Consider the following 21,673-nt stretch of genomic DNA (forward strand, 5'->3'; position numbering starts at 1 on the left):
TCTCTGTCTGATTATAAAGACTTTCACGGGTACATCTCTCTGTCTCGTTCTGATTATAAAGGCTTTCACAGGTACATCTCTCTGTCTGATTATAAAGACTTTCACGGGTACATCTCTCTGTCTCGTTCTGATTATAAAGGCTTTCACAGGTACATCTCTCTGTCTGATTATAAAGACTTTCACAGGTACATCTCTGTCTGATTATAAAGATTTTCACAGGTACATCTCTCTGTCTCGGTCTGATTATAGAGACTTTCACGGGTACATCTCTGTCTGATTATAAAGACTTTCACAGGTACATCTCTGTCTGATTATAAAGATTTTCACAGGTACATCTCTCTGTCTCGGTCTGATTATAAAGACTTTCACAGGTACATCTCTCTGTCTCTGTCTGATTATAAGGACTTTAACTGGTACATCTCTGTCTGATTATAAAGACTTTCACAGGTACATCTCTCTGTCTGATTATAAAGACTTTCATGGGTGCATCTCTCTGGCGCTGTCTGATTATAAAGACTTTCACAGGTACATCTTTCTCTCTCGGTCTAAAGAAAAATACACTCTAATCTGAAAAGAGCATAGGCCCATGAGGCGGTGTGTGTGTGTGTGCAAACCACAGTGAAAGAAACCTTAAGCCCAGCAGTGAAACTTCACTTTAATGAACACCTTTAGCCTATCCTTGGCTCAAGCTCTTTTGAATTGTGAAATTTCCATTGTAAGCCAACTAAAAAAACGGTTTATTTGGAAACATGACAGTGAGTAGTCTCTATATTGACTATCAATGTCTCACTATGGTTTTGTAAAGTCAGCATTATTGCATCACAGAATCATCATTTCAAAACGATTGTCTGGATCCTGGATACTGATTGGTTGACAGCAGGGAGTTATTCACTACCATCCCCGGGTAATTTAACTGTTCCATTAGATTTATCAATGCGCAGCCACTGTCCCACAGCCCAGCTAGAGCATTTATAAACGTAATCTCCCCTGGAAAAAAGCGTCTATACAATATTTCCTCATGCTACTTGCCTAGCATTTGGTTTGCAACAGTTGGAGTTTGTCTAAACCTTTCCTGTGGAACAATGTTGCAGGTTTTTTGGGCGATCTCCAGGCGAATTCATTTTTATCAGAACAAGTATAATGGATATATCCAAAGAAATGGCAATGAAAACGAAGGTAAAACAAAAATGCACATAGCTTGCTGTCATTTCAGCTGCTTGATGAGATTGTGTGTTCGCTTTAGCTGGCTAGCTAGCAAAGTAGAAGTAGCTAGCCTCCATTGCAAAATGTTTTACTTAGGATGTCCATGAAATTGGAATGGACAATCACCCCATTTGGCTAGCAACTTCAGAATCTCAGAACTAACGACTAGACTATATTGTATGTTGGAAGGATGACGTAAAACAAATGTACTAATCAAAATAACGGTTTTAATGAAAACATGTCATTCATCTTTTTTGAAATGCTGGCAACCATTTTATAAAAGCAATAAGGCCCTCAAAACCAGGTTTTCCCAGCCCTGGGCTTCGCCTCGGAAGTTATTCCCACAATAATTCCCGGGTTCTCAGTACTTATTTTTGAGTTATAACAGCTTTATTACATTTTCAGCAGATTATCGTTTCCTTTTAAAAAACGTTTTATTTCAAATAAATTTGGCCTTGAATGTCAGAGAATCAATCTTTCTATTTCAGTTCAACTTGGTGCATGAAGATATAACAACCCTCCTAGCTCTTGTCAGAGTAATGCATCTAGTCTGTAATATTATTCATCAGCTGAAACCTCTTCCCATAAGATGACTCGATAGCTTACACACATATGCATAGGTGCACGCACGAAGACGCACGCACGCACGGACACGCACAAACGGATCCATCTTCTGAAGCGTGGCTATCTCACAGGGCAGGCTGTGGTCTAAGAACCTCTTTACAGTATATAGACATTTACATCGATCTGCCTCTCCTTCTCTACCTCCATTATCACTGAGTCCTTTCACTCTGGCCACCAGGCCACAGACAACCCCTAGCTCCTTAAACACTTATTCTAGATCCCTGTCACTGAGCATTTAAGGAGCTAGGGGTTGATTTGGTACTAGGCTTCTCTGTCTGTGTGAATGGGCTCGGAATACACTGTGTGTTGAATCCGTCTAGCATGGAGTTTCCATGAGTCCAATTAGACCTGTATTTTGGATACAGTTGGTTTAATTCAAGATGTTTAACATTAGAGCAGTCTTATAATTGCCTTAGAACTTCTGGTGCCAATATGGCTCACATCAATGTCTAAAACTCAAATGTAGTTAGCCAGAGAGGGTATGTCTGTGGCCTGATGGCCTGCGTGAAAGAACTCAGTGAGGCCTGGTCCTAAGTCAACCCCGAGCCCTGGACACTTCTCCTAGATCCCTTTTACAGAGCCGACTCCAGAGAGAGCGAGAAGACAGACTAAGCCAGACAACTGCAGACAGAGACAGGACCACCCTAAAGCCCCTGAGTCAGGTTAGTGTTTGAAAGGAAAGGGTAAGAGCTCTTCTCTCTCCCTCCCTCTATCTTCTCCTTATCTGTCAGGCCCTGCAGGTCTTTCCAACTTCTCCGTTTCCCTGTATCCCATATGCAGTACATTAGTTTATTCCCCCAGCTCTGCTTTTCTGTGTTGGTCCTGCTCCTCCAGCTCTCTGTCTCCTCAGCCATCTGCTAAACTGGAGAGAACGGCTTGAATTGACAACCTAGGCCATAAGCAGAAGTGAAATACATGCATAGTAAGGCACACACATGAATGCACTCACACACAAACACACACAGACACTCTAGTTAGAGTTAATCTAAGCCCAGTCTCAGCTGGCCAGAGAACACTTCAGACAAACACAGACACTCTGGATTAAATATGATGTGCCTGACAGAGACAATGAGCTTAATTTGAGAACACTCTGTGGCAAGTGAGGGGATAGCCAGAGAGAAAGAGAGGGAGAAGCATAGAGAGAGGGGGAAAGATACTTTTTATTTATTTATTTTTTATTTCACATTTATTTAACCAGGTAGGCTACTTGAAAACAAGTTCTCATTTACAACAACAATAAACAAGTCAATAACACTGTAGAAAAAAAGAAAAAAAGAGTCTATAGACATTGTGTGCAAAAGGCATGAGGAGGTAGGCGAATAATTAAATTTTGCAGATTAACACTGGAGTGATAAATGATCAGATGGTCATGTGCAGGAAGATATACTGGTGTGCAAAAGAGCAGAAAAGTTAATAAATAAAAACAGTATGGGGATGAGGTAGGTAAATTGGGTGGGCTATTTACCGATAGACTATGTACAGCTGCAGCGATCGGTTAGCTGTTCAGATAGCAGGTGTTTAAAGTTGGTGAGGGAGATAAAAGTCTCCAACTTCAGCGATTTTTGCAATTGGTTCCAGTCACAGGCAGCAGAGAACTGTAAGGAAAGGCGGCCAAATTAGGTGTTGGCTTTAGGGATGATCAGTGAGATACACCTGCTGGAGCGCGTGCTACGGGTGGGTGTTGCCATCGTGACCAGTGAACTGAGACAAGGCGGAGCATTACCTAGCATGGACTTGTAGATGACCTGGAGCCAGTGGGTCTGGTGACGAATATGTAGCGAGGACCAGCCGACTAGAGCATACAGGTCACAGTGGTGGGTAGTATAAGGTGCTTTAGTAACAAAACAAATGGCACTGTGATAAACTGCATCCAGTTTGCTGAGTAGAGTATTGGAAGCTATTTTGTAGATGACATCGCCGAAGTCGAGGATCGGTAGGATAGTCAGTTTTACTAGGGTAAATTTGGCGGCGTGAGTGAAGGAGGCTTTGTTGCGGAATAGAAGCAGACAGAGCGAGAGATAAGCAGAGAGAGAGAGAGAGAGAGAGAGAGAGAGAGAGAGAGAGAGAGAGAGAGAGAGAGAAAACAACATATTACCTGGCTCCGACTATCAGTTCGTTCTGGCTGGGGTCAAAGGTTAGCTGGGAGTAATCCACCGTGCCCTCAGCCCGGAACCTGTGGATCCATGGCTCCATATCTGCCAATCGGTGTAGAGAAAGATACACAGTAATCAATGAAACAGGAGGAAAAGAGAAAAAAGGGGTGGATAAAGAGATTAGCCAATATGTAATAAAGTGATGTAGGCCTATATTATATTGTCTTTGTGTGTATCATTCTGTATTGTGATTTTATGAAAACAAATGCTTTTTGCCTGGTGATGTTACACACTCCCTTGCAAAAGAGGTTCAAACCAGAGGGGAGTTCCTGGTAGAATGAATATTAAGTCAAAAAAAGCCTTCCAAGGAGACCTAATGTACCCTATATCCTGTGTGTCTCCAGATAGCTGTAGTCTATCTCAAGGGCACAGAAGTACAGTGTCCCACCTGGGCTTTCATCCAAATGCCTTCCACTCCATTTACTAAACAAACCATTACTGCAGCTAGCAGGAACTAATGCATACAGTACATAGTGTGTGAGAGGAGGAGGGTTGTTTGTGTGTGTGTGTGTGTATGGGCATGCCTGTCTGAATCCAAGGTCCTTCTAAAGTGAATCTGAGACGGATGCATCTCATGGTTGTCAGTGCCTTGACCTTGGCCCTGAACCCAGAGATAGAGATTCCCTATTGGTACATCACGCACACACACACACACACACACACACACACACACACACACACACACACACACACACACACACACACACACACACACACACACACACACAATACGTCAAACCCCAGACACACAGAGACAGATCACCCTCAACACGTCTCCATGGCGCCCAACCCATTAGCCCTTGACCAATAGAATCAAATATTCCTGTCGGGTTGCTGGGCGATTAGTGTCGGGCCCCTACTGTCCTGTAATCTGATAGGTAGTGAGTCAATAGTTAAGGCTATGGACTAGGAGTAAATGTACCATAATCCCTGATCTTGGGTCAGATATTGTCAAATCCCCTAATAGCTAAGGTAAGCATTGGAGAGAAGATAATCTGATTCTAGATCTGTGTGTCACGCCTGCTCCCGCTCTCCCTCCCCGGCGCTCGAGGGTGCCAGGCTGCCCAGCACTACACACTCCTGCCACCATCATTACGCACACCTGCTTCCCTCGTCACGCGCATCAGCAATTCATTGCACTCACCTGGACTCAATCACCTGTGTAATTTCCTCCCCTATATCTGTCTGTTCCCCAGCTCTGTTCCCCGCTTCAGCATTAATTGTTGTTACCCGGTTCTGACGCTGTTCCTGTCCTATTCCATGTCTGTGCTAAATTAAAATGTTATTTTCTCCCTACCTGCTTCTCTACTCCAGCGTCAGTTCTTACACTGTGGTTAGGGCAGGTTCTTCTCCGGGCGTTTGTTTCCGCTCACTCGGCACATAACCTGCTCTGTAGTCACAATAACATATCACTACACACTGATACTAGACAGTATTCTATTCTAATAATCCCTGTTTGAAACTGCAAGCAGTATGTCTTATGTTCATCTAAATACAGTATTTCTAAATATCTGGTGCCACTGTGGCTCAGGGATTTCAAAACACTTTGCATGGTAGAGAATGAAGCCATTTTAGGGCAATTACTGTGGTGAATATTATGTTGTGATCTGTCTATACCTGTCCTGTACAAAATCTGATATGGGGTGGGCCTGGCACTGATCGAATACAGCTCGGGTTGAGGTAAAAAACTCACCTCGAAAAACTTTGCGTCAAAAATGTGAAACACCTGTCAGAAGACATCTTGAAATGAAACCACAGTCTCCCTTCACTGCATCAAACCAACAATCCACTGTTTACTTCTGTCAAGCCAAAGCATTCAGCCCAATACAACAGGGAATCTCTGCCTGCCGGCCTGCCTTCCTGTGAGTCACTGCTAGGAGCTACATACTAAAAAATACAGCACTGACTCTACCTCCTTGTCAAACTGCAGGAGCACAGAACACTATCATAGCACATTCATTCCGCCTAACATGATGGCATCACTGCTAACAAAGACATTCCTTTCCTCTTCCTTCCACTCTCCAGGGTCTAAAATATTAATGAGAATGAGCACCAGTTAAACTGGGAGGAGGGAACTTTCAACTCGCAGACGCAAAGCTAATACATTTTCATTAGCCTGGGTGAAATAAATATTGTGGAGAGATCACGACAAATTCCGCCCTAAGATTTGGCTGTGGTTAATGGCTTGTTCCCCTCTAATTCTACAGGGGGACGGGAGTTTGGGATGCGCCTCTCTGGTGCCGGTGACAGGCTAGTTTTTCATACCGGGGGGAAGCATTCAGAGCATACAAATGTGGCAGCGACACCATCAGAGGGAAACCAAGGCTTCAGTTACCCTGTGTTTCCCCCATAAATCATGCTAAGATCCCACTGGGGTATAGCCCCACTCAGGTCCCTCTCAGAGGGGGAGGCAGAGAAGGGTTTTTAAGTGAATACAACGCCCACAACACAGAGGATTTATGTGTTTTATGACAAGGTGAAGGGCTCATAAACATTCATAAGCATTGATAAGCATTCATAACCAGAGCAGATGTGTTACCCTGGGCTCTGGGCTCTAATGAGAAACAGACCAGACTAATGTTGGAGAATGGCAGCAGGACATTACGGTTTGGTAGAGCGTTGAGTGATCTTGGTAGAATACTAGAAAGTTATATGGAACATTGAGTGATTTGGTGGATTACCTCAGGACTTCAGTATAACATTGGTATGTTTTGTAAGGCTCTAGGGGAGTAGCAATAGCTCCCTTAGGAGCATTATATTACAGTTGAACCTCAAATTAACTCTGACCTTGACCTCTACAAAAGGAACCAATGGGATTTAAAGAACTTCTTCACTAAACAAGATGTGTTTTTTTTTAAATAGCCCCTTTAAACAGTAGAACGTCTGGGCCTCAAGGGACCCCTCCCCCCTCAAGTTAATGAGCATTCTGACTGCAACATTCTAACACTGTAATTAATACATTTCATATATGCGATCGCAAAAGGTAATCATTTGGTTGTGTTTATGAAGACCTTGGGTAACAATGATTTTTTTGAAATAGCATTTTCATGAGCTTGTTATTGTTAGGCTATAAGTAAAAATATAAAACACCAAAAACACATTCAAGTGTTTAATACATTTTATTTGTGGGTTGGGTTTGTTACAACCATGGAACAGAAGGCATGTGTGTTGGAACACGTTAACAGCTTCTTTTCATAATGACAAAATGAAATAAAGACCCCAACCACCAAGACGCGTGGTCAGCAAGACGGGTGGTCAGCAAGACGGGTGGTCAGCAAGACGCGTGGTCAAACGATGAAAACATCATTAGCCAAAACATCATTATAAATGCCAAGTGGCCTTGATAAATAGTGAAAATCAGCACAAAAGCAACAGTTGCATTATAATGAATGTGTCGACATGACAGCAGTCAAAACCAGAACATTATTGTCAGCTACGTGCTTGTGTGCATCTTCACACCATGGCATCAGTTGGAGTTCAATGAACTGTTATTCCTTGTCCTAGCAATTGACAGGATTTTTGTAACTTTCACTTGCTTGTCACACTGACATACCTTTGTTTGGTTGTAGTGCATTATAGTTTCCGGTTCTCTCTTTATTGCATCCCTGTGGTCTTGTCAATCTTCAGCACCGTTGTGGAGTACAACGGCTGTGCCGGTGAGCGCCGTCTACCTTAGTTCATGGTGCCGGCCAATTACAGTGAAGTGAAGAAATTGTACATGGTGACATTTCTCCTCTTGCCAGTGTAAGGTTCAACAAGCCTCGTCACCACATTCTCTGTCACTCCCTCACCTGCTGCCCGATATTGAAAGCCGTTCAGCATGTAAATTAAACACGCTCTCACTGTGTAGCCTATTCCAAGTAGGCCTAGAGTAGACCGATATGACCTTTTTTATTCAGTGGACTGAAATAGGGTACATACCATTTTAAGATTATCATTAGAATGGATCAATACAATAGAATGGCCCCCCCTGTTCTTCAATCACAATTGGTGATTACACAATTATGCATCGTTCTCTTCCCCTCCCTCATCAACTCAATCATTCTCCCCCTTTCTCCCCAGTCATTCTTACTTAATTGATTTAATCTGATTTTATACGTGTGAAATTTGTTTCGGTATAGTTTTGAGGCAATTATCGTGGTAATTCTCAACTGGGCACTGCACTTTCAACTGTTGGGAGAAGGAGGGGCAATGGGGGAAAACCATTTAAAAATGGCACGCCCTGCTAAAACTGGTTATAACTCCAGTTCTGTTTGTGATATTAAGATTCTAACACAGACAGTGTGTTATAGAGACTTACAGTGCCTTGCGAAAGTATTCGGCCCCCTTGAACTTTGCGACCTTTTGCCACATTTCAGGCTTCAAACATAAAGATATAAAACTGTATTTTTTTGTGAAGAATCAACAACAAGTGGGACACAATCATGAAGTGGAACGACATTTATTGGATATTTCAAACTTTTTTAACAAATCAAAAACTGAAAAATTGGGCGTGCAAAATTATTCAGCCCCCTTAAGTTAATACTTTGTAGCGCCACCTTTTGCTGCGATTACAGCTGTAAGTCGCTTGGGGTATGTCTCTATCAGTTTTGCACATCGAGAGACTGACATTTTTTCCCATTCCTCCTTGCAAAACAGCTCGAGCTCTGAGGTTGGATGGAGAGCATTTGTGAACAGCAGTTTTCAGTTCTTTCCACAGATTCTCGATTGGATTCAGGTCTGGACTTTGACTTGGCCATTCTAACACCTGGATATGTTTATTTTTGAACCATTCCATTGTAGATTTTGCTTTATGTTTTGGATCATTGTCTTGTTGGAAGACAAATCTCCGTCCCAGTCGCAGGTCTTTTGCAGACTCCATCAGGTTTTCTTCCAGAATGGTCCTGTATTTGGCTCCATCCATCTTCCCATCAATTTTAACCATCTTCCCTGTCCCTGTGGAAGAAAAGCAGGCCCAAACCATGATGCTGCCACCACCATGTTTGACAGTGGGATGGTGTGTTCAGGGTGATGAGCTGTGTTGCTTTTACGCCAAACGTCTTGCATTGTTGCCAAAAAGTTCAATTTTGGTTTCATCTGACCAGAGCACCTTCTTCCACATGTTTGGTGTGTCTCCCAGGTGACTTGTGGCAAACTTTAACCAACACTTTTTATGGATCTCTTTAAGAAATGGCTTTCTTCTTGCCACTCTTCCATAAAGGCCAGATTTGTGCAATATACCACTGATTGTTGTCCTATGGACAGAGTCTCCCACCTCAGCTGTAGATCTCTGCAGTTCATCCAGAGTGATCATGGGCCTCTTGGCTGCATCTCTGATCAGTCTTCTCCTTGTATGAGCTGAAAGTTTAGAGGGACGGCCAGGTCTTGGTAGATTTGCAGTGGTCTGATACTCCTTCCATTTCAATATTATCGCTTGCACAGTGCTCCTTGGGATGTTTAAAGCTTGGGAAATCTTTTTGTATCCAAATCCGGCTTTAAACTTCTTCACAACAGTATCTCGGACCTGCCTGGTGTGTTCCTTGTTCTTCATGATGCTCTCTGCGCTTTTAACGGACCTCTGAGACTATCACAGTGCAGGTGCATTTATACGGAGACTTGATTACACACAGGTGGATTGTATTTATCATCATTAGTCATTTAGGTCAACATTGGATCATTCAGAGATCCTCACTGAACTTCTGGAGAGAGTTTGCTGCACTGAAAGTAAAGGGGCTGAATAATTTTGCACGCCCAATTTTTCAGTTTTTGATTTGTTAAAAAAGTTTGAAATATCCAATAAATGTCGTTCCACTTCATGATTGTGTCCCACTTGTTGTTGATTCTTCACAAAAAAATACAGTTTTATATCTTTATGTTTGAAGCCTGAAATGTGGCAAAAGGTCGCAAAGTTCAAGGGGGCCGAATACTTTCGCAAGGCACTGTATTTAGGAAAAGTCCAAAACGGAAGGGGGCAAGACTTTAAAAATGGCAGAGTAAAAAAAAAAGGAATCATGAGCAGTCAAAATGATTGCTTTAGCGGTTCTAGTGTTAAAATATGGTCCCCCGACTCGCTCTCTCTCTCCAGGCATTTCTCTAGTCTTTTTCATGTCCTTTTCTTCATGCTTTTAATGCGTGTGCGATAATGTAATCGAATCATTACTGTGCTTGTACCACAGCCGGGTGCATCGGGGGCTTGGCTGCTGATGAGACAGAACCGTACAGCATGCACGTGTGTGTGTGTGTGTGTGTGTGTGTGTGTGTGTGTGTGTGTGTGTGTGTGTGTGTGTGTGTGTGTGTGTGTGTGTGTGCACGGTTTGGGAAAAGAACTCTGAGAACGCGGCCAGGGCTGCCATGGCAAAGAGCCAAGCTGAAACCGGCACACTCCCCTCCCCCTTCCCTTCCTCCTTTCTATCCCCCTTTCCAAACTTAGCCTTTTTCCTTCTCCATCACTCTTTCCAGGTTTGTTATTCTGGGTTTTGAAACAGAGCGGCTGACACACAATGACAAAGTGACAGACTATATAAATATTTACACCCTAGCTTCAGAAACTAGGGCAGTGTTCAGTCTCAGAGTGCTCAAACTGTATAAAGAACAACCTGACCTGAAACAATAGGCACATTTGGAAACAACTGGGACTAGAATACTGCCGGTTTGTAGGAGTAAATCGGGGGTCGTTGAGGGTATAAATGGAGTACCTACGTTTATATTCAATTTGAATTCAGCCTGACAAGATGTGTCCAACTGGGGAGACTGTGGCGTGTTTGCTGTCCCATGTGGTAAAGGGAAAATGTGAAATGACAACTATTTTGTGAATTGAGAAGAAAACCTTAAAGATGCACTGTAGAGGGTGAATCCGGACAGACAAACCACAATAAAACAGTTCAATGCATCATGCACCTCAGAGCGAAACCGTTTAAGAGAAGAAAAAAAGGAACATTTAACAAGATGACCTAATGACCTCTGTGTGCCACATGGGAAAAAGAAACACAGCTGTAACTTAAGACTTAAAGAAAACACATGAAGGTAGAGGCAGTGTGGACTACATTTAATTTCCTGTGTCAGTATTCAAATGCAGCATTGTGGGAAGTTTGGCCGTAAATAGAATGCACTGATGCTTAAGAATGTAGCAAGTTGGTCTCGCAATGGACTTAGTGGGCTGTAAAAAATATTCCCCATGGACCAATTAAATCGTCTTGGTCTCCAATCGTTGATGTGGCGATTGCGAGCACACAACACACAACACACACACACACACACACACACACACACACACACACACACACACACCAACTCTCTAACAATGTGTTACTCTTTGAGGAGTGATAAAAGTGAAAGTCTATACACCGCTGTTAAACAGACACGTCTTCTCAGATCCTCCGAGACGAGACCTTGAATGGTGGTGAGATGACACTGTTTACTGCACACGTTTTAACTATCTTCCATAACTTCAACATCGGCCAAGGAACAGTCGTTAAACCTATAACTTCAATAATATAGCTCTGGAGGTTAGGACTGCTGATTGACTCATAAACCCACACGTGTTCCAAAAGAATGAACTGTGTTTTTAGAACGTTTTTTTTTTCTGATAGAGGACACATTTTTGTTTAAAGTCTGATTTCATCATGGTTGACATTAAGAAGTCATTCCCGAAAGGTTTCTTTCAGAATCAGAAGTTCTACGACTAGTTCAAAGATCTAAATTCTGTCTGTCAGTTTTCAGCTACGCAGCTTCAAATACTTCTCACTATAAAACATGTTTCTTGGAAAGAAAACTGCACCCAGAATAATAATAATAATATAATTCAGCCTTTGAAAATATCACAAGGGAGTATTGCTGTACAGTAGCAGTTATTTTGGCTGAGCAAAGAGCCAAGTCAGAAAATCACCACCCTTTAGGGTTGAGTCTTTCATGTGTGTTAGAGTGGCACACCCTGCTCTGAGCAACCCACAAGCACCAGACCAGACAAAACACAACAGTAGAGTACAGTGTGTCACTGGAACAACTTTAGTGCCATATTCCATCAAACCCACTAACCAGATTCCCAGGATAAGTTATTTTCAAACAATCCCAGAAATCCGGTTTTCACTTTAGATTGAATATGGCCCTTGGATACATGGAAGACATGGGAGTATAGCGAGGCCCACCATGGCTAGCCCAGTCAGTGTGTGTCCACCATAAGAAAACACCTGACTCTCCAGGGAGTTATATTTATATTATATTTATATATTTTCATATTTATGTTTGAGGTCTTTGTAGTTCTTCCCAGTCTTTGGAGGACCTGGGATGTCCCTCTTAACTTTAGAACTCAGCCGGACATGACGTATACAGCATATAGAGAGCAGTATGTGCGTGTGTGTGCGTGTGCGTGTGTGTGTGTGGCTGTGTTCTATTATACTACATTTTATAAACTGGGTGGAAGGCTGAATGCTGATTGGCTCACGGCCGTGGTATATCAGACTGTATACCCTGGGTATGACAAAACATTACTTTTTACTGCTCTAATTACGTTGGTAACCAGTTTATAATAGCAATAAGGCGTTTGTGGTATATGGCCAATATTCCATAGCTAAGGGCTGTATCCAGGCACTCAGTGTTGCGTCGGGGATAAGAATAGCCGTCAACCGTGGTATATTGGCCATATACCACACCCCCTCTGGCCTTATTGCTTAATTATACTACATTTAGAGACATTTCCTCCCAATTCTCCTCTTCCCCATCCCCTCTACAGTCACCCCTCTTCTCCTCTACCCCCTCCCCTCTTTTCCTCTACCCCCTCCCCATTTCTCCTCTACAGACTCCCCTCTTCTCCTCTTCCCCTCCCCTTCTCTCCTCTACCCCTCCCCTCCCCTCTTCTCGTCTACCCCTTCCCCTCTTCCCCCTCCCCTCTTCTCCTCTACCCTTTCCCCTCTTCCCCCTCCCATCTTCCCCCTCCCATCTTCTCCTCTACCCCCTCCCCTCTTCTCATGTACCCCCTCCCCTCTTCTCCTCTACCCCCTACCCTCTTCTCATCTACCCCCTCCCATCTTCTCATTTTCCCCCTCCTCTCTTCTCCTCTACTCCCTACCCTCTTCTCATGTACCCCTCCCCTCTTCTCCTCTACCCCCTCCCATCTTCTCATCTTCCCCCTCCCCTCTTCTCATTAACCCCCTCCCCTCTTCTCTACCCTCTCCCCTATTCTCATGTACCCCCTCTCCTATTCTCCTCTACCCCTCCCCTCTTCTCCTCTACCCCCTCCCCCCTTCTCCTGTACCCCCCCCTCTTCTCATGTATCCCCTCCCCTATTCTCCTCTACCCCCTCCCCTATTCTCATGTACCCCCTCCCCTCTTCTCATGTACCCCCTCCCCTCTTCTCATGTAGCCCCTCCCCTCTTCTCCTCTACCCCCTCCCCTCTTCTCATGTAGCCCCTCCCCTCTTCTCCTCTACCCCCTCCCCTCTTCTCATGTACCCCCTCCCCTCTTCTCATGTACCCCCTCCCCTCTTCTCATGTACCCCCTCCCCTCTTCTCCTCTACCCCCTCCCCTCCCCTCTTCTCCTCTACCCCCTCCCCTCTTCTCCTCTACCCCCTCCACTCTTCTCATGTACCCCCTCCACTCTTCTCATGTACCCCCTCCACTCTTCTCATGTACTCCCCCTCCCCTCTTCTCTTCTACCCCTCCACTCTTCTCCTCTACCCCCTCCCCTCTTCTCCTCTTTATCTGTGTTCAGTGTTCATATCTGATTAGTAACCAAACTGTTTCCATACTTTATTAAGACCACTGCATTTCCATGACTTCAGCAGGCACTGTGTGTTTGGACTGGAACATTAGGGAACACAAACTGTTGACCTCAGGTGACAATGCTAGTGTGTGGGTTGGTCACCCCAACTCCCAAGGAGACTCACAGAGGACAGCAGATAGCATTAGCCAGACCGTTAGTCATCGTCCTCACACTCAATAGACTGAGTGCTGAAGGCAACCCAACTAACCATGAGCTAACAGAGGAGACTATGGTGTGTGTGTGTGTGTGTGTGTGTGTGTGTGTGTGTGTGTGTGTGTGTGTGTGTGTGTGTGTGTGTGTGTGTGTGTGTGTGAGAGTGTGTGAGTGAGTGTGTGGTGACCTTGCCCTTTCGCTCAATTACACCCTAGACAGAGAGCTATATGATTAGCTGACAGTCTCTGCTAGGATGGAATAGGCGCAGTGGCATTTGGCTGGTATGTTGTTAGTGGAGAGAACTGAATTAATTTCTATCCATGTTTTCGTCTGGTGAAGGTTTATAGTATTATTTATGGCTGAACTGCTCCATAAAATATGTTCTTTAATGCAGGAAATATAAAAAATGTTATTAGATTACAGGAAACACTGAATAACAAAATATGAGCTTTCACGACGGAAAGGGAATGAGTGTGTGCATGACTGTGAGTGTGTGAGTGTGTGACCTACCTGTGTGTGAGATGAGGGGGTGTTCTGCCCAGTGACAGGGCGACTCAGGCAGCAGCACCGGCCCTCTCCTGCCAACCACGCCCCCAGCCCACAGGACCAGCATGCAGTGCAGCAGCAGCACCGCATGCCGGGAAAGGGAGAGGCGACCCACGGGGGGCGGAGCCATGGGAAGGTGGGGCGTCGGTTACTTCCTGTTGGGCCGTGAGCTAATCGCATTAGAGACACGCCTGTAGAGAGAGAGAAGCAACAGAAGTTACTTTAGTTTGCTTGCAAAAAAGTCTTTCTGAGGCAGAGAGAAAGACGGAGCTGTGAATTTCAGCTGGTAATAATTGGAACTCTTAATAAACCACGAGAGAGTGAGGAAGAGACAGAAAGAGAGCAGGGGAGAATAAAAGAAAGGAGGAGAGATAAGACCAAAGAAAAAGCAGAGAGCGAAGATAGAAAGTGCTAGAGAAAGGAGAAAGGGAGATAAAGAGAGAGATATGGTTCTAGTGTCAGATTCATGCAGAGCTGAGGCAGCTGCTGTCACATTCACCCTGATGGCCCCTGAACTGTAACCTCTGACCCCTAACACATGAATCAGATCTGCATGCCCTCACACAGCATGAGCGTGCGTGTGTGTGTGTGTACACATGACCTTGGTGTGGGACACACTACTCCTCATGGGACCCGTTTAAACGTGGATCCCATAAAAACACATTCACTTCAGCTCCAAATGGAAGTGTTTAAAGGTACATGCATGGCTATTCCGACTCCATGGTCTTGGCATCATGTAGAGAAATATGTCTCTTTTGAAGGAAAGCTTGATGGTGGAATGTACAGCACTCTTGACTTTCTAATGTAAATCACCTGTCAAATACTGCCAGTCAAGACCACTGTCTTTAGCAATTCTTTCCTCCCCTTTTCCATAGAAATAATATCCTCATGGCTTTTAGCTTGTCTCCCCTTTAGTGAGCATATTTCCTCAACTCTATATAATAAAAATGTCCAAATGTAATTTTTCTTTAGTTACGTTTTCCTACCCTTTTGACAGCCTAAATATCATTTCCCTAAAGGAAGGTTTACCTATTCTATCAGAAACTGTCAGGAAGCCTTTAACTTCAGTAATATTTACCCATTCTAGCATTTTTCTGGATTGATGTTTTCCCCTTTTCTGACAGTCTGCACATCATTTGTCATAAAAATTCCAAAGAGTTGGGAAAACCTGCAGTCAATTATCTCAAGGCCTGAATTCATAATGTCACCAACATGACAATCTGCTCATAGACATGGTATTGACTGACTGCACGATTCCAAGTCAGATCTACTGGACTGACTGAGTGCTGTGTGCGTGTGTGTGTGTGTGTGTGTGTGTGTGTGTGTGTGTGTGTGTGTGTGTGTGTGTGTGTGTGTGTGTGTGTGTGTGTGTGTGTGTGTGTTTGCTGATGCTATCTGTTAGGTGGAGGCCAGAGTACGACTGACACACACACACACACACACACACACCCTTATACATTGCTGAGGCCGCCATGATTTACAGTGGGTGGACGGACAAATCAACCAGCAGCATTGTAAGAGATGTATACAGTAATAATACAACCCAGTCTAAATCATTTTTATCCAGGGCGATTGTGTAAACCCGTTCTTGATCTCTCCCAACAACACACAACCATAACTTGCACACTGCTTTTCAATGGCATCATCTTCTGCATAATACTCCTGGAGTAGCACCGCATTAGAGGCCACACACAGTGTTCCTCCCTAAACAAGATGAACACGTGTTCAAGGTCATGTATTTACATTACAGACCATAAATACTCGGGTTTAACCCTGTGTTGTCCCAGACAAACGGACTGTATTAAGACCAACACACCATTTATCTCCATTACAACATGTAGACAGCTACAGAAGATATGGAAATAGAATGGTGGAGATGAATGCTATCGCCAACCCTCAAAGAGTTATACAAAAACACATGTTGGGAAGATGAATAATTATTCATTTTTAAATATGTACATTTTGAGAGTAAAAATGTTGTTATGGAACTGAAACTCATTGAATGTCATTTTAATTCAGGGGAAACAAAAACACACTGAAACACATTCACACTATTCTGTAGAGTGGGAGGTCTTTGTGAGACCGATCGGGATTAAAACCTGGGTGTCTAGCGTGTTGCAATACTGTGAAAGCCTGCGTGGCTAAAACCAGGGTGATATCTTGGGGGGACAGTGAGAGTCTTCATGTTTCAGCCAAGGTCACTTATCTTGCGAGTGTGGTTACAAACCAGCTCCATTACACATGGTGTAATTGAACTGATCAATATGTCAGAAATCCAGGGAGAATCATACTGTCACACCCATATTGATCATGTCTGAGTTCGTCTACAGTAGCAATATTGTATGGTTAATGAATAACCTCTGAAATTAACCACAGCTTAGTGGTCAACACGAACGCATGCGAGTTCACACACACACACACACACCCTAATGGTCCATCTGTGTAAACAGACAGTAGGGTGTTAGCTTGGGGTCACATCACCATGTTGATAGATGCTGCCTCTCTCCACACTAGACACTGACACACAGACACACAGACACACAGACACACACAGACACACACAGACACACACACACACACACACACACACACTTAAAGCAACCCCAGGCTTTACATTACATTCTAAGTTTAGAGGAAAACCAAAAAGAGAGGCCTGAAGTGTGTGTGTGTTTCTGTCATTTGACTAAGTTGGTAGGTTGGTTGTCTGTCAGTTAGTCTAGAATACATGAACTATATGAACTGTGTGTCCGATGTGAAGTGTGAATCAGTGTGTTTGTAAAATAATGAGAATAAGAATATGATTAAGAATAGAATGATGATATCAGCATCAAAGTCACTGGGTCAGTAAGCAGGCTTTTCAGCTTTTCTCTCTCAAAATGATGTGAGGGCTGAGCCACTGAATAAATGTTGATTCATTTCAAACAGAAGATTATTATCACAGTCAGATTAGAAAGCTGTTTGTTAAAGCCTGGTATGTGCGGTTGGAACAGGGATTACACACACACACACACACACACACACACACACACACACACACACACACACACACACACACACACACACACACACACACACACAGAGAGAGAGAAAGAGAAATTCAGGGCTGAGCAAACAGCTCAGTGTTCTCTAGACCAGGTGGCGTGTGTGTGTGTGTGTGTGTGTGTGTGTGTGTGTGTGTGTGTGTGTGTGTGTGTGTGTGTGTGTGTGTGTGTGTGTGTGTGTGTGTGTGTGTGTATTCTCCCCAGGTGTGTCAGTGTGTGAACATTTACTGCTTTCAGGCCCATAATGCATTTCACCGCCTCCAGCTTCTTATCCCAAACTCATATTTCCCCTCAGTCAGACAGAAAGCTGTGTGTGTTGATATTTCTCCTCAGTCAGACAGAAAGCTGTGTGTGTTGATATTTCCCCTCAGTCAGACAGAAGGCTCTGTGTGTTGATATTTCTCCTCAGTCAGACAGAAATCTGTGTGTGTTGACATTTATCCTCAGTCAGACAGAAAGCTGTGTGTGTTGATATTTCTCCTCAGTCAGACAGAAAGCTGTGTGTGTTGATATTTCCCCTCAGTCAGACAAAAAGCTCTGTGTGTTGATATTTCTCCTCAGTCAGACAGAAAGCTGTGTGCGTTGATATTTCTCCTCAGTCAGACAGAAAGCTGTGTGTGCTTATTTCTCCTCAGTCAGACAGAAAGCTGTGTGTGTTGATATTTCTCCTCAGTCAGACAGAAAGCTGTGTGTGTTGATATTTCTCCTCAGTCAGACAGAAAGCTGTGTGTGTTGATATTTATCCTCAGTCAGACAGAAAGCTGTGTGTGTTGATATTTATCTTCAGTCAGACAGAAAGCTGTGTGTGTTGATATTTCTCCTCAGTCAGACAGAAAGCTGTGTGTGTTGATATTTATCCTCAGTCAGACAGAAAGCTGTGTGTGTTGATATTTCTCCTCAGTCAGACAGAAAGCTGTGTGTGTTGATATTTATCCTCAGTCAGACAGAAAGCTGTGTGTGTTGATATTTATCCTCAGTCAGACAGAAAGCTGTGTGTGTTGATATTTATCCTCAGTCAGACAGAAAGCTGTGTGTGTTGATATTTATCCTCAGTCAGACAGAAAGCTGTGTGTGTTGATATTTATCCTCAGTCAGACAGAAAGCTGTGTTTGTTGACATTTATCCTCAGTCAGACAGAAAGCTCTGTGTGTTGATATTTCTCCTCAGTCAGACAGAAAGCTGTGTGTGTTGATATTTATCCTCAGTCAGACAGAAAGCTGTGTGTGTTGACATTTATCCTCAGTCAGACAGAAAGCTGTGTGTGCGTATTTCTCCTCAGTCAGACAGAAAGCTGTGTGTGTTGATATTTATCTTCAGTCAGACAGAAAGCTGTGTGTGTTGATATTTCTCCTCAGTCAGACAGAAAGCTGTGTGTGTTGATATTTATCTTCAGTCAGACAGAAAGCTGTGTGTGTTGATATTTCTCCTCAGTCAGACAGAAAGCTGTGTGTGCGTATTTCTCCTCAGTCAGACAGAAAGCTGTGTGTGTTGATATTTATCTTCAGTCAGACAGAAAGCTGTGTGTGTTGATATTTATCTTCAGTCAGACAGAAAGCTGTGTGTGTTGATATTTATCCTCAGTCAGACAGAAATCTGTGTGTGTTGATATTTATCCTCAGTCAGACAGAAAGCTGTGTGTGTTGATATTTATCCTCAGTCAGACAGAAATCTGTGTGTGTTGATATTTATCCTCAGTCAGACAGAAAGCTGTGTGTGTTGATATTTATCCTCAGTCAGACAGAAATCTGTGTGTGTTGATATTTCTCCTCAGTCAGACAGAAAGCTGTGTGTGTTGATATTTATCTTCAGTCAGACAGAAAGCTGTGTGTGCGTATTTCTCCTCAGTCAGACAGAAAGCTGTGTGTGTTGATATTTCTCCTCAGTCAGACAGAAAGCTGTGTGTGTTGATATTTATCCTCAGTCAGACAGAAAACTGTGTGTGTTGATATTTATCCTCAGTCAGACAGAAAGCTGTGTGTGCGTATTTCTCCTCAGTCAGACAGAAAGCTGTGTGTGTTGATATTTCTCCTCAGTCAGACAGAAAGCTGTGTGTGTTGATATTTCTCCTCAGTCAGACAGAAAGCTGTGTGTGTTGATATTTATCCTCAGTCAGACAGAAAGCTGTGTGTGTTGATATTTCTCCTCAGTCAGACAGAAAGCTGTGTGTGTTGATATTTATCCTCAGTCAGACAGAAAGCTGTGTGTGTTGATATTTATCCTCAGTCAGACAAAAAGCTGTGTGTGTTGATATTTATCCTCAGTCAGACAGAAAGCTGTGTGTGTTGATATTTATCCTCAGTCAGACAGAAAGCTGTGTGTGTTGATATTTATCCTCAGTCAGACAGAAAGCTGTGTGTGTTGATATTTATCTTCAGTCAGACAGAAAGCTGTGTGTGTTGATATTTCTCCTCAGTCAGACAGAAAGCTGTGTGTGTTGATATTTCTCCTCAGTCAGACAGAAAGCTGTGTGTGTTGATATTTCTCCTCAGTCAGACAGAAAGCTGTGTGTGTTGATATTTATCCTCAGTCAGACAGAAAGCTGTGTGTGTTGATATTTATCCTCAGTCAGACAGAAAGCTGTGTGTGTTGATATTTCTCCTCAGTCAGACAGAAAGCTGTGTGTGTTGATATTTATCCTCAGTCAGACAGAAAGCTGTGTGTGTTGATATTTCTCCTCAGTCAGACAGAAAGCTGTGTGTGTTGATATTTCCCCTCAGTCAGACAGAAAGCTGTGTGTTGATATTTCTCCTCAGTCAGACAGAAAGCTGTGTGTGTTGATATTTCTCCTCAGTCAGACAGAAAGCTGTGTGTGTTGATATTTCTCCTCAGTCAGACAGAAAGCTGTGTGTGTTGATATTTCTCCTCAGTCAGACAGAAAGCTGTGTGTGTTGATATTTATCCTCAGTCAGACAGAAAGCTGTGTGTGTTGATATTTCTCCTCAGTCAGACAGAAAGCTGTGTGTGTTGATATTTATCCTCAGTCAGACAGAAAGCTGTGTGTGTTGATATTTATCCTCAGTCAGACAGAAAGCTGTGTGTGCGTATTTCTCCTCAGTCAGACAGAAAGCTGTGTGTGTTGATATTTCTCCTCAGTCAGACAGAAAGCTGTGTGTGTTGATATTTCTCCTCAGTCAGACAGAAAGCTGTGTGTGTTGATATTTATCCTCAGTCAGACAGAAAGCTGTGTGTGTTGATATTTCTCCTCAGTCAGACAGAAAGCTGTGTGTGTTGATATTTATCCTCAGTCAGACAGAAAGCTGTGTGTGTTGATATTTATCCTCAGTCAGACAAAAAGCTGTGTGTGTTGATATTTATCCTCAGTCAGACAGAAAGCTGTGTGTGTTGATATTTATCCTCAGTCAGACAGAAAGCTGTGTGTGTTGATATTTATCCTCAGTCAGACAGAAAGCTGTGTGTGTTGATATTTATCTTCAGTCAGACAGAAAGCTGTGTGTGTTGATATTTATCCTCAGTCAGACAGAAAGCTGTGTGTGTTGATATTTCTCCTCAGTCAGACAGAAAGCTGTGTGTGTTGATATTTCTCCTCAGTCAGACAGAAAGCTGTGTGTGTTGATATTCATCCTCAGTCAGACAGAAAGCTGTGTGTGTTGATATTTATCCTCAGTCAGACAGAAAGCTGTGTGTGTTGATATTTCTCCTCAGTCAGACAGAAAGCTGTGTGTGTTGATATTTATCCTCAGTCAGACAGAAAGCTGTGTGTGTTGATATTTCTCCTCAGTCAGACAGAAAGCTGTGTGTGTTGATATTTCCCCTCAGTCAGACAGAAAGCTGTGTGTTGATATTTCTCCTCAGTCAGACAGAAAGCTGTGTGTGTTGATATTTCTCCTCAGTCAGACAGAAAGCTGTGTGTGTTGATATTTCTCCTCAGTCAGACAGAAAGCTGTGTGTGTTGATATTTCTCCTCAGTCAGACAGAAAGCTGTGTGTGTTGATATTTATCCTCAGTCAGACAGAAAGCTGTGTGTGTTGATATTTCTCCTCAGTCAGACAGAAAGCTGTGTGTGTTGATATTTATCCTCAGTCAGACAGAAAGCTGTGTGTGTTGATATTTCTCCTCAGTCAGACAGAAAGCTGTGTGTGTTGATATTTATCCTCAGTCAGACAGAAAGCTGTGTGTGTTGATATTTATCCTCAGTCAGACAGAAAGCTGTGTGTGTTGATATTTCTCCTCAGTCAGACAGAAAGCTGTGTGTGTTG

At 43.3% G+C, this 21,673-nt stretch overlaps 1 protein-coding gene across 3 annotated transcripts in view; it reads right to left on the reverse strand.

Annotated features, from left to right (window-relative positions):
• The window catches only part of sema5a (sema domain, seven thrombospondin repeats (type 1 and type 1-like), transmembrane domain (TM) and short cytoplasmic domain, (semaphorin) 5A), a 193,809-nt gene that overhangs the window by 124,802 nt on the left and 47,334 nt on the right, over positions 1 to 21,673 (reverse strand). For all 3 annotated transcript variants that reach the window (XM_036935136.1, XM_021620458.2, XM_036935137.1), the window contains 2 exons: positions 14,380 to 14,606; positions 3,923 to 4,022 (listed from right to left, as the gene is read on the reverse strand). In XM_036935136.1, coding sequence (XP_036791031.1) covers positions 3,923 to 4,022; positions 14,380 to 14,545 — 266 coding nt within the window. In that variant the 5' untranslated portion in view covers positions 14,546 to 14,606. The remainder of the gene's footprint in view (positions 1 to 3,922; positions 4,023 to 14,379; positions 14,607 to 21,673) is intronic.

The sequence above is a fragment of the Oncorhynchus mykiss genome, chromosome 11 (assembly GCF_013265735.2).
Source record: "Oncorhynchus mykiss isolate Arlee chromosome 11, USDA_OmykA_1.1, whole genome shotgun sequence".
Taxonomy (NCBI): Eukaryota; Metazoa; Chordata; class Actinopteri; order Salmoniformes; family Salmonidae; genus Oncorhynchus; species Oncorhynchus mykiss.